General features: G+C 47.0%; 1 protein-coding gene across 5 annotated transcripts in view; it reads right to left on the bottom strand.

Moving 5' to 3' along the window:
• Window positions 1–16224, bottom strand: part of LOC144137608 (uncharacterized) — a 119186-nt gene that overhangs the window by 20893 nt on the left and 82069 nt on the right. For 4 of the 5 annotated variants that reach the window (XM_077669540.1, XM_077669543.1, XM_077669545.1 and 1 more), the window contains 4 exons: window positions 9565–9701; window positions 8633–8676; window positions 6623–6696; window positions 2979–3038 (listed from right to left, as the gene is read on the bottom strand). In XM_077669540.1, the coding sequence (XP_077525666.1) occupies window positions 2979–3038; window positions 6623–6696; window positions 8633–8676; window positions 9565–9701 (315 nt within the window). The remainder of the gene's footprint in view (window positions 1–2978; window positions 3039–6622; window positions 6697–8632; window positions 8677–9564; window positions 9702–16224) is intronic. The other variant, XM_077669544.1, reaches the window with a different exon arrangement.

The following is a 16224-nucleotide window of genomic DNA, read 5'->3' as shown; positions in this document are numbered from 1 at the left end:
ACGCTGTTCGATAGCAACTTAAAAAATAAAGCCACAAAAGCGAAGCAGAAACGGAAGACGTATCTGGTGCGACGAGCAAATCACGCAGTGCCGCTCCGCTCCGTGCTGGCGATAACTGTGCCTTTCGCAGGGCTTCCAGATGTGAAGGAAAGAGCGAAAGCATTCATCGAAAGTGTTGCAGGGTCCCTTAAAGGTTACTGAGGACCCCCTTGCCCACACGATCTGTAGCTCTCAACCCCAAAATGCCTCCTGGTGTACATCACCACAACAGCCTCCCGCTGTGGCTCCTGCTCCGAGACACCCCAGCCGCCCGCACGCCAATTTTAAATAAGTGCAATTTTAAGAGAATCACAGAGTTCACCTTCTCCAGCAGCTTGGCATTTCATCTGCACTGTGGGAACGTGATTCAACCCCTCAGTGGAGAACTCTGTTGTTACCACTTTCAATGGCAGCCTCGTTAAAATTAGCTTTTTTCGCACACGTGCCTTTTTTTTTGTTTGTTTAGGAAGAAAAAGGAGTTTATTGAAGTGTGTAAGTAAAAACACTACAGACAAGGGTCTTGAAGTCAGTGACTGTACCTTTGGCTGCCCTATCCAGGAGCCCCTCACTCGTACAAACAACGCAACCCCTTGTGCCTTTCTCCCCAGTGGTCGGAGGGGAGCAATTGCAACAAGTGCATGCTGCAGAGGGCGCACAAAGCAGCACCTCTACTTTGTCCGTCGCTGTTCCCCTTGAAGCTCCCCTTTTCTTCATTCCATTCTAGGGGACTACAGCCAACATATTTCAAGACCCGTTTCACTCTAAATGTGTTCACTATGCATAGGTCAGATACAAGGAGCAATCTGATTCTTAGAAGCTTACCGTATTTGCACGAATATAACGCGATGCGAGGGTAGATTTTGACGGCATAAAAAAGAAAGGAAAATATTATTACTATTATAACGCGAACTCTTGAGAACACAAAAAAGTGAAAAGAGACCGAAAGTCGATGTACGTTTTTCGTTTTTATTCTACTCGTCGTCGCTGCTGATCTCCTTGTCACTGTCCGTGAAGATCGCGTCGTCGTTCGTGCCATCAATGTTGTTGGAGATGCAACACTTGAGGAAGGCGCCCGACACAATTGAGCGCGGCATAGCCTCCCATGCATTCGCGATCCACTGGGCGACTTGCGAGATCGACGCCCGCTTGACGCGTCCCGTCGGTGTGAGCGCCTTGTTATTCTCGGCCAGCCACTCCTCGTACTCTCTTTGCACGCGATCCTTGAAGAATTTGTTGATGCAAACATCGAGAGGCTGCAGTTGTGAAGTCATGCCCCCGGGAATCACCACGAGGTCGCTCTTGGCCTCCCTGATGGCGTTCTTGACTTCATCAGTCAAGTGTCCCCTGAAGGCGTCCAGCACGAGCATGGACGTCTTTGCCAACACCGCACCCGGGCGGTTGTCCCACACGACGCGAAGCCACTCGCGCATCATCGCACTGCCCATCCAGCCCTTCTCGTTGCACCTAATGTGCATGCGGGGAGGGAAAATCTCATTCTTCGGGATTGTCTTCCTTTTGAAGGGCGGCAGCTTGTGACCGTCAGCCGTGCACGCCAGCATTGCCGTCACTCGAGTCTTCTCGTTCCCCGTTGTACGGAGGCGCACCTCCTTTGTGCCACGAACGTCCACGGCGTAGTTGGACGGCATATCCAAGAAGATCGGCGTTTCGTCCGCATTGTCGATCTGACCGATCAGGTACTTGCGGACTGTGCGTAAGCAGATCACATGACGTTGGAATGCTATCAGCTTTTGTTCGTAGTCGGCTGGGAGCTTTTGGCATATTGAGGTTCTCCGATGAAGTGAAAAACCAGCGCGACGCATGAACTTCTGGACCCAAGAGCGACTAGCCTTGAAGGTGTCACGAGAGAGACCAGCCTCTCGCGCAAGCTCCCTCACTTTCAACTGAATCGTTTCCGCATTCACGGGCAAGAATTGGCGGCGACGTTCCCGTACGAACTCTGCGAGTCCCTTTTCTAGATCAGGGTAATGACCGCTCTTCGGTCCACGGAAGGCCTTCCGAGTAGGGGCGGCACGGAAGATCCGATCGCGGTTTTTCCTCCATCCCCGGATTGTCGATTTGTTCACTCCGAGGCATTGCGCCGCACACGAGTTGCCGACGTCTTCGGACAGGAGGATTGCCTTCTTCTTAAAGGATGCATCGTACTGAGTAATCTCCTCCATGTGAGGTCCGTGGGTGCGCGTAACACACGAAACGCGAACGGCTCTCGAGACGAAAAAACAGGGAAAAAAGGCACTTCAACAGACGCGGAACAAAGAAATTCGAGTTCCGTTTGGCGCGACGCTGACGATGTGCAGAACACGATACACCACCTCACCTCGGCGGCAGCGGCAAGGGGCGACCGGTGACCTTCGCTCTCGCCCTCTCCCTCATCCCGCTCGCGCCTCGCCCTCGCGCTCCTCTCGCGCCGTGTTTTTGCGTGTGCGTCACAAGGGCAACGAGTTTTTTCCAGATTCGGTTTTCCTCTTTTCACTTGGCGCAATGTTCCCGTTTCTCGTTTCCTTCAACTGGGATGGCTTTCTCCACTTTCTCCAGACTCGCGCGCCTCGTGGCTGAACTCGATTCCGAATATAACGCAAGGTGCATTTTGGAGCACGTAATTTCGAAAAAAAAACTCGTTATATTCGTGCAAATACGGTATGCTGACACATGCTTACTCTGCAGATAACAGACAGCAAAAAATTTAGACACACCTATGTCTAAGTTGCACTGCAAAAATATCACATTTTATATGATGAAGCACTGCTGCTTTATACAATCATCAGCTGCCGTCCTTCTGAGGGCTTGCAAATTTTAGATGTTAGGCTGCGAATCCCCAAAAGCAATAATCGGCCCATCGTGTACTTCCACTGCAAAGCTGCATGCATTGCCAAAGCTGGCCCATGTGTGCAAGTAATAAACACACAAGAAAGATTTCTCACCGTGCGAATGCTGCAAAACGCACTAAAAGTGCGACAGTAGTAAATAAACTCGGGAAAAATCTGCAAAAGAAGAAATTACTTTAAGCGACCAGCACCCCAATGGCCAGCCTGTGAACTTTTGGGAACACTGAATGTCAATTCGATTGGGGTGGGGGAAGCCAATTAATCCTAACGTTGGCGTCTACAGCAGTATGCACCATACTATGCATTCCTTTTGGGGAAACACACACCTGACGACCCATTGTTAGCAGCTTTATGGTGCAGGGGTGGACCGGAATTAGATGATTCCTCAATGACTCTGCACGTCGTGGGGATCAATCTAGATCCCTTGTGTGTTGTCGAAACAGAGCCAAGGCACTGTTCAGCTGAGTGGACAGCGCGGCACATGTGAATCTGAGACACATGCTTCGATGCGGGCATGCGATGCACCGTTAGCATCGGTCCACCCACTGTTTACGCTCCATGGTTGCCCTGCTCTTTAGGCACACCCCGTTCGATTAGATAGGTGCGCGAGAAATTCGAGCAGGAAAAGAAAACATTTATCAACTTGAAGTAAAAATGAATACAGTTAAACCTGGATGTAACGAATTTGTTACGCTGATAATCCAGTTTTTTTTTTTTTTTTTACTTTTCCTGAAAAATCGGCTGGGGAAATGCACTAATTTAGTGAACTTTGCCCGCACCGCAAACTATATATACTGTGTGCTTCCACTGTCAGCACGGTGTTGGTTAGGTGCTCGGCCTGGCCTGTCGGCGTGTAGTCGCGAGTCTCCACTGCTATCTGTGGTGTCTCTTCGTCGGTGATGAGTTCTGCTGTCAGAAAACAAAAAGTCATGTCTTTTCAAGAGAAGCTTGCAATTTTAAATGCCGTCTTTGCCGGTGAGGAAGAAGAAGAAGCAAAAGGCAAAAAAGATACTTAAGTTACGTTTGAATACGGGGGTAAGGAACCTTGCTTCTTTGGAGTGCCGTGTAGTGACTAAGCCCGTGGGAAAGCAGCAGGAACAAATCACGTAGTTTTTCACTGTGGAATGAATCCTTCACGGGTGAATTCACTATCCCTGATGACTAGCATTTTGATTTAGTTCCTGCTTCGTTTACGGGAGCCTTTTAACTCGAAACCTGCATGTAACGAAAACCTGCATGTAACAAAAAATGGCGAATTTTTATTCACTTCGTTATATCCAGGTTTTACTGTAGTGCTATTACGTTATACACTGCATTTTATGTGTTCAGGAAAGCTGTGCGGGGACAAATAGCACTGACAATTTCACTCGTCCATGCTGTTGGTACTGCTGGGAACATAGTATGTCTGTATTGTCCAGGTGTCTGTATTGTCACTGACCAGACACCTGGTCAGTGACAAAAATTACACCCACCTCCCCTCGCGGGAACCCTGGTGTGTTGCGACGCTGAGGGGGGTTCAAGCGCAAGCGGAGAGCAACCGTCGACCGAAAGGCCGCCGGAGAGCGGCACACCGGTTATATGCGCAGCGCGCCCGAAGGAGAGGAGACCGTGGAGAGAGAGAGCCTTGCTGCACACACGCCGGCGCCAGAGCGTCTATGACGCAACACAATCCAACACAATCCACTTTAATCCAATCTAAGCCAAGCCAAGCCAATTCCCCTTGCGAGAGAGTGTTCGCTATCGGAGAGGAGAGGGGGTGAGCGGCGGAGAGCGCAGCTGGCGCAGCGAGGAGAATGGGGGAGGGGTGGACACCGACAACGCCGACAACAACGCCGGATGGATGCAGGGACAAGGCGAGTGAATGAGATGCGTTCGCATCTAAAACAGACACCTGGACAAACACAGACCAGGTGTCTGTAGTGTCACTATTCATATATGATGTGTGCCGCGTTGTCTCTATCTTCTCTGCTACTCTGAAGTGTTCACTAGAGTTTTTTGTCACCACCAACTTCGCGAAGCCATGAGCCTTCAACCCACTAAGACAAACCGCTTCTGAAAAAAATATATATATAGAAGGTAGAAAAAAATGGCAAGAGCCCCTTCTTCCTTTGTAGAAGCGGATTAGAAGAGAGCATGCCAGGGCGCCCCCGCGCTGCTTCCCTTAAAAGGACAGACAACCGATTTTTGTCGAGTATATGTTCTCTATTCCAAATGAAAGGGCATCCTTTAAAGCACCTTAATGAGAGACGGTTTTGCTCATAACGCCCTGGAACTTTTTAAATTGAAATTTTTATATCTACGAGCCGTATGTGTCCTCCCAAAAATAAGGCTGGCAACCATGACATACAGTAGCGTGGCAACATACTTTTCGCTGTATGCGAGATGAAAAGAGATATTTAAAAACTTGTCCCCACCTTAAAAAGTGTGAATCGCAGGCTTTCTTATTCCTCTATGTGTTTTTTGTTTTAATTCACTAGTCTATTTTGCACGAAGGCACCATCCGTTGGGATGGACAATAAGTAGAATCTGGCTTCACGTTGTAGAGGTCGGTGGTTCTATTCTCTCCGGGGGCGTCCTTTCTTTCTTTTTTTTTTTTAAGCTGCCGATGACGTATTTGGAAACTGAAGTTGAATATTTCGGCAGAAGAAACGCCCCTGACTCAGGCAGAATCGTCAAAGCTCCTTTACTGGGTCTGTTTACTGAACGCTGCCTTTGATTCTGGGCGTGGCTCAGCGTGGCTCAGAGCAACCCAGAGGCGGCGGCAGCGCGTCTTGAAAGTTTTCAAAATAATGTTTAAAAACACATATACAATTTAAACTTATACATATGCTTGTGTTAAAAGGTCTTCAATAAGTGAATAAACGTTTCAGCAGTTACAGTAGCTGCTAGGTTGGCAGGTCACGTGACTGGGACACATATTGTAGTGTCAAGTTTCGACACTACGAACCGCCACCCTTCCGATTTCAGGAAGTTTGCTGCCAAATTAAAATTATTTCCTCGATTTCTTTTATAAATTGCTTGTGGTTACCGGGCTATATAAAACGCTGGCTTTCATATGAGCTAGAGAATATATACGCGACAAAAATCGGTGGTCCGGCCCTTTAAAATACATGGAACAGCCACTAGCGCCTCCTCGGGGCTTTGAAAGAAGCTTTCAAAGTATTAGAGTGACTTCATTATGATGACACCTTTGTGATCTCATTGACTGCGGCCGCATGATGCTCGCAACAATCGTACGATTGCATCTGTACGATCGTATGATAATCGCACGATTGTACGATTGCATCGTGAGGCTCGCACGATTAGCTCACGAGATGAAAACCGGGCCTGTGCGACCGTCGTCCCGATCAGTTGCATTCCAATCGCGTTCTCTCATTGTGCGTGTCTCGCGCTTTATAAGTACTCTATGCGGTGCTCCCTCCGTAGTTGGACACCCATGAACTAGTCAAGACCATTGGAGGATCATAAACGCACTCTAAATTTCGTAAACATGGGAATTTCTGTTCACCGCTTACATAACCTATGCCAGAAATGCACCCACCACCAGGAATGAAACCCGCGGCGTTACAGCTCCCAAGCTGCTGCTGCACTTTTTGTTCTTATGATTTCAAGTGACTACGTTAGCAAATGCTTGAATATCCTTGTACTACATCACAGGCTCTGATCACTGAAAATAACCGCCCTACAACTACAAACAAAATTTGAGAGCCAGCAAATGTCTCCCGTAGCACTTGTCATACCCTGACAGCGACCACAGCTGTATTGTTGTTAGGAATTTCCCATGAGGGCGGTGGTGACTGCAGCTGCAATGTATCTGGAAAATGAAAAGCAAGGTAACGTGCTTTAGTACAAGCCCCCCTTAACATTTTGGCACAGCCAAATTTGGCACAATTGGAACATTTGGCACAACTGCACTACACAATGTTGGCATAAGAACTTACACACATTCAAGAAAACTGCTAGCCTTTTTTCTGCTTGTTTGACATAGAATGTCACCTCAGTTGCATATACACAATACAATGAGCTTATCATTAAAGGGGCCATGCAGACAAAACGCAAGTTTGGTTTATTTGAAAGATTGCCTCGTTAGTATCATACTGACACCACTTTTAACGTAAACTTCACTCAAATAAGCTACATAATTAGGAAAAAAGAGGAATGGCCATGCAACCCACTAGCTAATTTCCCGCAACAGAACCTATGATGTCATATGTGGCCAGCTGTGCAATTGGCTGAGGCCGGCAAAAGCAGACGCAAATTCGGCATGGCAAGCTTGCTGAACGAGCTATTTGCACTCAAATTTAGGGCACATCCCTATTATAGCAGTAAGAATGGTGGGGTAAACAGTCGAAGTTACGAAAGTACGCGTAAATATAGAAGTACCGATGCATACTGCTGTTGGTACTGCGCACACAATGGTTGTTTTAGCTGTACAGCACTGCGGCACTTTGGGGTTGTCTCAGACAACACTGGCCAATCGGAGGAAGTGACGGTTGTCTTGCGTGGCCATATTTGTGAAGTGAACACCATGTTTCACGAAATGAATTTTTTCTACCTTCACAAAAACAAGCCAAGTACAATAATAGGGTCAAAAACAAAGCAAAGGCAGAAAACGGCCCGCCGGGGTATGGTGGCACCATCTAGGTTTACAAACGGTAAGCATGCTCTGCAGCATACTTTTTTTTTATAGGTTTAGCTTGAAGACCTGCTCTTGTGATGTCATTGTGTACACCAAAAAAACACATAATTTGGCGAAAGAATTGAAATTTTAACTTAAATTTATTCATTTGTCAGTGAATAAAGCATCGTTTGCTTCCGAACAAGCACTGAGGGACAAGCACTACAAAACATGAAATCTTGTACAAACTCGTATTTTGTCTACATGGGCCCTTTAATCCTGTGGCGATTTGTCCTTTGTTTCTGATAGATACAACCGAAACTTGACCATCAATTTGGCCTCCCAATTAACGATTAGCTTCTTCTTTCTTTCTTTTTTTTTTTTTTTTGCATCCCAAGACAATCACTTGTGCCATCCACTACATTGGTAGATTGTGACATAGGTGATTCCTACCAGCTCATCTCGAAAGGTTTTGGGGAACGCACCCCAAGTAATTCAAAATTTTCCTTTCGCAATTTCAGAAAAGCATTCAAGGACATAATGGAGCTTTTTATATGACCACATTGTTTTGGAAGCCTGCCGAAACCACTGCACCGTGGAAAAATGAGTGCCTTGAGACACGCTACTGATGGTGCCTTGGCCATTAGCCTTTAGCATGCTAACTGGTCCCAATAACTGCTCTAGCCAACCGAACGTGGTCCAGTTGAACAGGCCCAATTGCGCATGAAGATGTTAAAAAGAAAATTCTCGTTACAACTAGCAAAGTTCACTTCAATCTAATTTTCCCTGTCATTATTACACCTTGTTATGAGGTCTGGCTCACTCAGCAATGCGTTAGCACGCCACTTGTGCAGCTATCAACAGGAATTTTTGAAATGCCCTCAGAGTATGCAAATTTTGTGCGTCGAAAAAGCACGGTGTCAGCAGGCACTGCGTAGGTATTCCCCCCAACCCCAGGCAGGCTGTAGTGGCTCGATGTTATCAGGCACATGTTTTGCGGCAACATTGTCAGCCCAGCAGTTCAGACGTGCATGTCCTAGCCAAAAATGTCTCGCACATTACAACAACAAAAAGGAGGAGAGAGCTGGAAAGAGAAAAACATTAGAAAGAATTTAAAAACGAAGAAGCTCACTGGTCTGTCCACTGTCTGTAGTCGAACTTGGTCTGCTGTCCTCCCTGAAATGTGCACAAATGCAAGGTTTGTATCAGCGGCACCATAGTTTAGATCTGTTAAGAAGCTCTGTGGCCGCGTAACTTATGGTCTCACAAACTTGGTGATCACAGTCAAGCACTGCAGTGGTAAGCTAGAGGTCACCAGTGCGAAATTTATTGTACGGTATTGTACGGTACCGAAGGCTTCAACTACCACTGTGGAGACTGATGATTCAGAGGGAAACAAAAGTGCAGTTGGCAGTTGCCATTCCTGCGATGAACGGAAATATGAGCATAAAGATTAGAATGCACAGGCCACAGTTTTAACATCGGTGGCTTTTGCGCCTACGTAATTGTGTGTCACGGTGAGATAGTAGCTGCCATTCCACCCAGAAACAACGGGCTTTTGTGCATTATCGCCACGATTTCTTTTGTTTAGCTAATTACTGACATTTACCAAGACAGGTGCAGGCGACCTTTGTTTGGTAGGAGCACATGAAAAAAATGAAAAGAACAAACATGCTGGAGGAGGGGGGGGGGGCAGAAAATCATTCGTATTCACATTAAAAGCTCGCTGCAAATCCAACATTGCGAAAACTGAAAAAAGAAAAAGAAGAGCCTGGCACCACAGGTGCATTTTCACATTACTCTGGCCGTCCGCTGCTCCGTGGTGACATGATCACCAAGGTGCAGCAGAAACGTGCCACATACATCACGCATATAATGCATGAATACAAAATCTGCGGAGGGAAATTAATGAGAAATGACAAGCTTGTGTGTTCCCGCAGTTCGAAAAATGTCGATATTCCGGGTGTTCCTGGCTCCTTGGCCTGCTCCAATGCGTACAGCCCTTCAATCCCTGATATTTGCATCTTCCCGCAAATGCACGCCCCTATGGCAATTTTCACGCACCCTGTTGCTGCAGAAGCGTTTTCTGAAGACGTCGGCAAAGCCGGCACTGCCAGGGGATCCCGCATTCCACACTGTGTGAGCTGTGATGCGACAACTTGCATAATGCCCACTTGAAAGGTGGCAAGGCTGTCTGGTGCCTAGAAAACAATGCAAACAAAAAGATGACCTTACAAAACAAAAGTTCGTGGAAGAGAACACAGCAAGCCTACAATTCACAAAGCATCGGCCCCTAGCTGCAAAAACAAAACAAAACAAAAACAAACAAGGCCTTAAAGGGACCCTGCAACACTCTTTGATCAGTGCAAGTAAACCTGCGCGACGTTTAGATTACACTGCCAGGAATACCTGAGCCAAATATTACACGTGCACGTGAAGCGGTGAGCGCGCAAATCGATGTGAAAGACGTGGAAAAACCAACCGCTCTCTCTTCACTTGTCCTCATCATGCATGGCCTAAGGGACGTCACATAGGCCATGGCTGCCCGATCGGCTGTCACTGGTCAACTTCGCGGCTAGATACTCCCATTTCCGTCGTCGTCATCGCTGTGCACGAACCTCTTCTATGTCTGAACCTGTAGGCACAGTTTTGCCGTTTCTTTTGTGTTTTGAGTGCGCGCGAAGTTTGAGTGATGAGCTCAATACTTCCCTTTCAACGGGACTACTCGACTACAAACGTTTATTGCTTCAAAAACGCCCTACCAGCCCGAGCGCGCACTTGCGAGCAGGCACCCATGCCTGCTTTTTTTGTGGCACCAGACCGGAAACGGCGCCTCCGCGTTGCGCAGAAAAGGAGAAAACTACCCGGCATGTGATATATTGAAGGCCACCGAAGAGAACGCCGCGAGCCGCCCCCCTCTCCGGGAGAGAGCGCGCAGCTTTCGTCGCGTTGTTCGCAGTCGAGTTGAGAGGGAATGATTACGCGCGATTTCTCATCGCGCGCAGTTTCGTTAATTGTGAACGGATTTTCATAATTCTTGCGGGAGGAGATTTCTGGAACAATAGACTTTATCCCAAAATACATTACTAGTAGTCGATGGCAAGTGTTGCAGGTTCCCTTTAAATAATGCTGAATTGAAAACAGCATGTGCAGTGTGCTATGAAGAAGCAGGTTGATATTTTAATGGGCAGTCGATCCAGGATATATCGAACCTGGACACATTGAATTATTGCCTATATCGAACAGCCCAAACATCCCCTTGGAAATCCCATGTGAAAGTACATACAGCACTTTTGTATGTGTGTATCGAACTCTCGTCCACCGTCACATTACATTTATCAAACACCGCGCCGCAAGTGCACATGCAAGTGCGCTTCTCCTGATAAAGTTGTGAGCAATGATGATGACTCCTCGTGCACCGCGTCATGTGGGTGGCCTGAGCGGACATGACTCTTAAAACAACTTTTTTTAGTTTTTAAGCTAACTCTGTGAAACTTGTCAGTCTTGCTGCTTTTTTTCCCGCTGATTTCAAATATGCCACTATTTTTTGAGTGAGTCAATTATGTAGTTACGAAGGTAATTACAGACAATTAGCCATTTTTGGAGGAACCATAGAAAAAAACAGTGTTGGTTAATAAACTGTAATCTTTACATTTTCCAATACTTACGAACCCTGGTGAATGCAATAAGAGAATCGGTTTTTTGATGCACCGCTTGGAACTAATTTTACAGCTCATTAAACTTTGGTGTTTGAAACAGGCATTCGAAATAGTTCCTTGCCACTGGTGCCACCAAGGTTTAATGCGCTGTAAAATTAGTTCCAAGCGGTGCATCAAAAAAACGATTATCTTATTGCACTCACCAGGGTTCATAAGTATTGGAAAATGTAAAGATTACAGTTTATTAACCAACACTGTTTTGTCTATGGTTCCTCCAAAAATGGCTAATTGCCTCAATTATCTTGGTAACTAATTGACTTACTCAAAAAATAGTGGCATATTTGAAATCAGTGGAAAAAATGCAGCAAAATGGAGAAGTTACACTTAACAATTAAAGTAAGTTGTTTTAAGAGCAGTGTCCCCCCTTAATAAGTACTTGCTAAGGAACTCTATGCTCAGCCCCTGCCATGCTAGGCCTGCTCGGTGAGCTAGGTAGCTTGGCAATAGCCTCAAGGCAACGAGAACGCAGGGTGACTGTATGCGAAAGGGGAAGGGGCAGGGAAACCGACAGGTAGCGTTGTGACCCAGAAGCAGGCTATGGCCCCTAAAATAACTAAGGTAGCGCCAATCTGGGATTTCACCTTTAGGGGCCTTAGCGGCAGCTCTGCTGACATGGAGACAGAAGCGGCATGGTGCATGTTTTGTTTGCGGTGGTGTGCCTTCGGAGCCGAGGTCACGAACTGAACGCAAGAATTTGGATTTAGCGATGAAGGCGTACATCATTAGACAGGTAGAGGCCAGTAAAATGTAGTCATCGGTTGCAGAGGCATTTGAAATTCGAAATTCCTCGCAGCACGTTCGAGGACGACAGTGCGCAGCAAGCTGACATAAGGCGAAGGCAGTGCGTCCCAGCCGTTCTGGAGCGTGCCGTGTGCCTGTTCCTGCAGGTTGGTTCAGCAAAGCAGCTTCGTTGGAGTGCCTCGAGAGTCACTTAAGAGAGCTGTCAGCATTCCCATGCGTCATTTTGGATTACGCCACAGAACGCAAGTTTTTAAGGGTTGCGGACAATGTACAGGCTGTGGCGGATGCAACGATGCAGCGATCGCGTGGGGTTCATCCTTACTGAAGAACCTAACCACCTACGGAATTCTGAAATTTAAAATTTTTAATGCTCAATTATTTTCTTTTTAAGCTGCCTCTTATTTTTCTAGACTTTCACATTCTCTTAATTAAGTGGGTACTGACACAAATTTTCTACGTTAATATTACAGTGTAGACCATTTATAACGTAACCGCTTATAGTGTGGGACCGGATATAACGCGGGTTTTTTTGACCACCGGTCTGCCTCCCATAGAACTCAATGCATAAGCATACCGCTTAAGATGCGGTTGGCCGAAGCACAATACCGTTTATAGTGCAGTTTTTGGAAGGTCTGCTGATCGACCGGCGCAGCTGGGGCATCGTTTTAAGGTAGCAAAAGAAAAAAGAAATGATGAAATCGGTCATCCGACGCAGCGCGCACCCCTTGATCTCCTCTAACTTTGACACACACAAAAAAAAAAGGCACCCTTTAGTTCGCGCGTACGCGATAACCACAACTGTCCTTGCTTGATGCACCTCGGAAGATAGCGACTGACTCCCCGTCCGCGCGCGGCAAGTTGTTTCTATTATTCGTGAACCGCCTGGCCCGTTTTCGCCCACGAATCGTGCACATCAGCGTTGCGCATGCGTTTTTTCATGCTTGTGTCAGTGGGAGGAGCCTGACGACTTGCACCAATGGAAAGTCACGCACCTAATGGCGGGAGATTCGAAGTACTCTGAGCCAGCTAGCCGCGCCAGAGATGTTTAGGCTTATCACGGCGGTATTTTTTGATGGACGTTTTTACAAGTAGCGTGACTTTGCGCCCACATTATCAGCTCTTTTCTTGCATGAGCATCTTCGCTTGCGCCTCGTGCGGCATTTCAGCGAGCGGTTGGAAGTGGTCGCTGGAGCTGCCTGCACCGCTTCACGGCCAGTGCCGCCGCAATGTTGCCGCCTCTTACCGCGCCAAACACACACATAAAAAAAAAAAAGCCTGTTGTATTTGCGCCGGCGTCGCCGCGCCTGCAGCGTGCACTGCACGTTATCGCGAGAAATCGCTCCACGCGGTTCACGCTTTAGAATGTTGTGCAGATAAGCTGCAGCTCTTTCCCTTTCCGAACAAGCGAGCCGCGCGAAGCCCAAGATTTCCATCACCAGTACGTTGCGCTGATAAGCAGCCGCCTTCGGCATCGTGAACACAAGGTGAGGTAAAAAAATAAATCCTGCTGGCGTTCTTATCATGTCCTGCGGCATCTCCATAGACGCTAAAAACAGAGCCGTGGTCTTTCAAAACACAAGCACAACGGAAGTTAGAGCCGCGCTCGCCGTTTGTAAGACCGCGGTTTTGCAATGTGTAAGACCCTGCAGCAGCGGCTGATGTTAAAAATAATACGAAATAAAGACCGTGCCTTCGTTTTTAGGTTCTGTGTGTTTGGGTGATAAAAAATTTAGGATGACTTGAGAGGTAGGTGGCGATGTGGTTGAATTCGCACATGTTTTGGTTGTGGTGCGGTGCCGCTTATAGTGTGGATTTTTGCGGCCCCGGCGACATGCGTTATAAGCGTTCTACACTGTACTGCACAGTTTGCTTCCTTTACTCAACAGAATACCCTGGCTGAAATGTGAGCAGCCTGCTACACGTGGAACATACTTCAATTTGATCTCATTTATCACGCTGATGGAACAGCACGCACAGCAGCCATTAACTCTTTTCTTACAACGCCACAGGCCATCAGACACAAAGTTCCAATGATTTAAAACATCTTGCGAAAGCTAAAAACGTCACCTTATGGACAAGTAACACCATCTGGTGTTACACCATCTGGTGTTCCACCACTGGGAACTCCTTTTTCCATTTTATCATGGTTTGTCTAAATTTCGCTTGCGAAGACGGCGTCAAGAGTGAAATAGCGGCGAGTTGCACAAAAATAGTGTCCACTTCCCGGTGCGCTCCACAAAAGCCGACGGCATTGGCAGGGGCTTATGCAGCTGCAGCTGCTGGTTTTTTTTTTACCCTAGCAGCAGTGATGTGGATTATTCAGATTTAAGTTGTGATGAAGACGCTCCCATTCACATCCTCAGACTTCGACAAGTGCTAGGGGTAATGTTCGTTTTTGACTTCGCGCTGTATTTATAAACAAAACGCGCTTTTCATCTGATGACTGCAAGTTTTACTTCCATGTCTAGAGTCTGGACAATGTGCGGTAGGGATATTTTGCCAAATATACCACGCTGTATTCCTTTATCCCCTTCAAGGTAGCCTGGCACTTATGTCAGAGTAGCACTGTGGAGCGACGTGCACTGCTTCTCAAGAGTGCTGGATTCTTTTATCTTGTTTTTTACCACTAAAATGATAAAAATTTTGTGTGAGAACAAAAAAGTATGCTTGGATGCATATTTTAGAGAGACCAACCTACTCTCGAGTGATTGCGCAGAGTGCAACAGCCATCAAGGCCGCTAGGTGGACTGGTTCGCAAAAATCCAAAGCTTGCTGTACACCGTTGAGGTATATATTGGATCATAGCTTAGGAACGTAGAAACAACTTGCATATCTTGAAATTCCTAAAATAATTTTTAGGCTCAGTACAATCGCCTGTATGTACTGTGTGTATACTTTTTGTGCGTTTTTTTGTTTATTTGACAAATAAACTGTAAATACTTGTACCTTTAACAAAACTGCTGTTATGTGTTTGGAAGAGAAATCTATAATCTACAATTTCACGCATACCAATGCTAAATATGTCCAGTGGCTCATCAGAAAAAAAAAAAAAAATGCTTTGTGGAAGCGCTCAAAATGGCCATTTCCCCGCCTTAATGAAAAAGATAAGGATATAACAATGAAATGAAAACATGCATCGCATCTCAACAACACCAATCACCAGACTTCAAGATCAACACACCATGGCCTGTACAACAAGGACCCATTATTCAGCTTCGAGCACCACGGTGTAAAATGTCACAGAGAAGTAACCTTAAAGGGACCCTGCAACACTCTTTGAGCAGTGCAAGTAAACCTGCGCGACGTTTAGATTACACTGCCAGGAATACCTGAGCCAAATATTACACGTGCACGTGAAGCGGTGAGCGCGCAAATCGATGTGAAAGACGCGGAAAAACCAACCGCTCTCTCTTCAGTTGTCCTCATTATGCATGGCCTAAGGGACGTCACATAGGCCATGGCTGCCCGATCGGCTGTCACTGGTCAACTTCGCGGCTAGATTCTCCCATTTCCGTCGTCGTCATCGCTGTGTACGAACCTCTTCTATGCCTGAACCTGTAAGCGCAGTTTTGCCGTTTCTTTTGTGTTTTGAGTGCACGCGGAGTTTGAGTGATGAGCTCAATACTTCCCTTTCAACGGGACCACTCGACTACAAACGTTTATTGCTTCAAAAACACCCTACCAGCCCGAGCGCGCACTTGCGAGCAGGCACCAATGCCTGCTTTTTTGTGGCACCCGACCGGAAATAGGCCCCTCCGCGTTGCGGAGAAAAGGAGAAAACTACCCGGCATGTGATATATCGAAGGCCGCCGAAGAAAACGCCGCGAGCCGCCCCCCTCTCCGGGAGAGAGCGCGCAGCTTTCGTCGCCTTGTCCGCGCTCGAGTTGAGAGGGAACGATTATGCGCGATTTCTCATCGCGCGTAGTTTCGTTAATTGTGAACGGATTTTCATAATTCTTGCGGGAGGAGATTTCTGGGACAATAAACTTTATCCCAAAATACATTACTAGTAGTCGATGGCAAGTGTTGCAGGGTCCCTTTAAGCAGTGTTGGCAGCATCTCGTGCAACCTGAGGGGATTCTGACAATCCTGCGAACCTTTTAGATGCAATGCATCTCTTTAACTCGCCTTGTCCCGCGTCGTTGTTGCGGCGTAGTCCGCATCCCTCCCCCATTCTCCTCGCCGCGGCAGCTGCGCACTCCGCCGCTCTGACCGCAGCGCCATCTGTGCGTCAGCGCGCAGCTTGCGCTCGGTTAAAAATTTA

Source organism: Haemaphysalis longicornis, unplaced genomic scaffold (assembly GCF_048455015.1).
Source record: "Haemaphysalis longicornis isolate Haplotype H1 unplaced genomic scaffold, Haemaphysalis longicornis Haplotype H1 scaffold_417, whole genome shotgun sequence".
Taxonomy (NCBI): domain Eukaryota; kingdom Metazoa; phylum Arthropoda; class Arachnida; order Ixodida; family Ixodidae; genus Haemaphysalis; species Haemaphysalis longicornis.
Note: the sequence above shows the minus strand (reverse complement) of the source record. Positions and strands in the feature narration are given on the sequence as shown.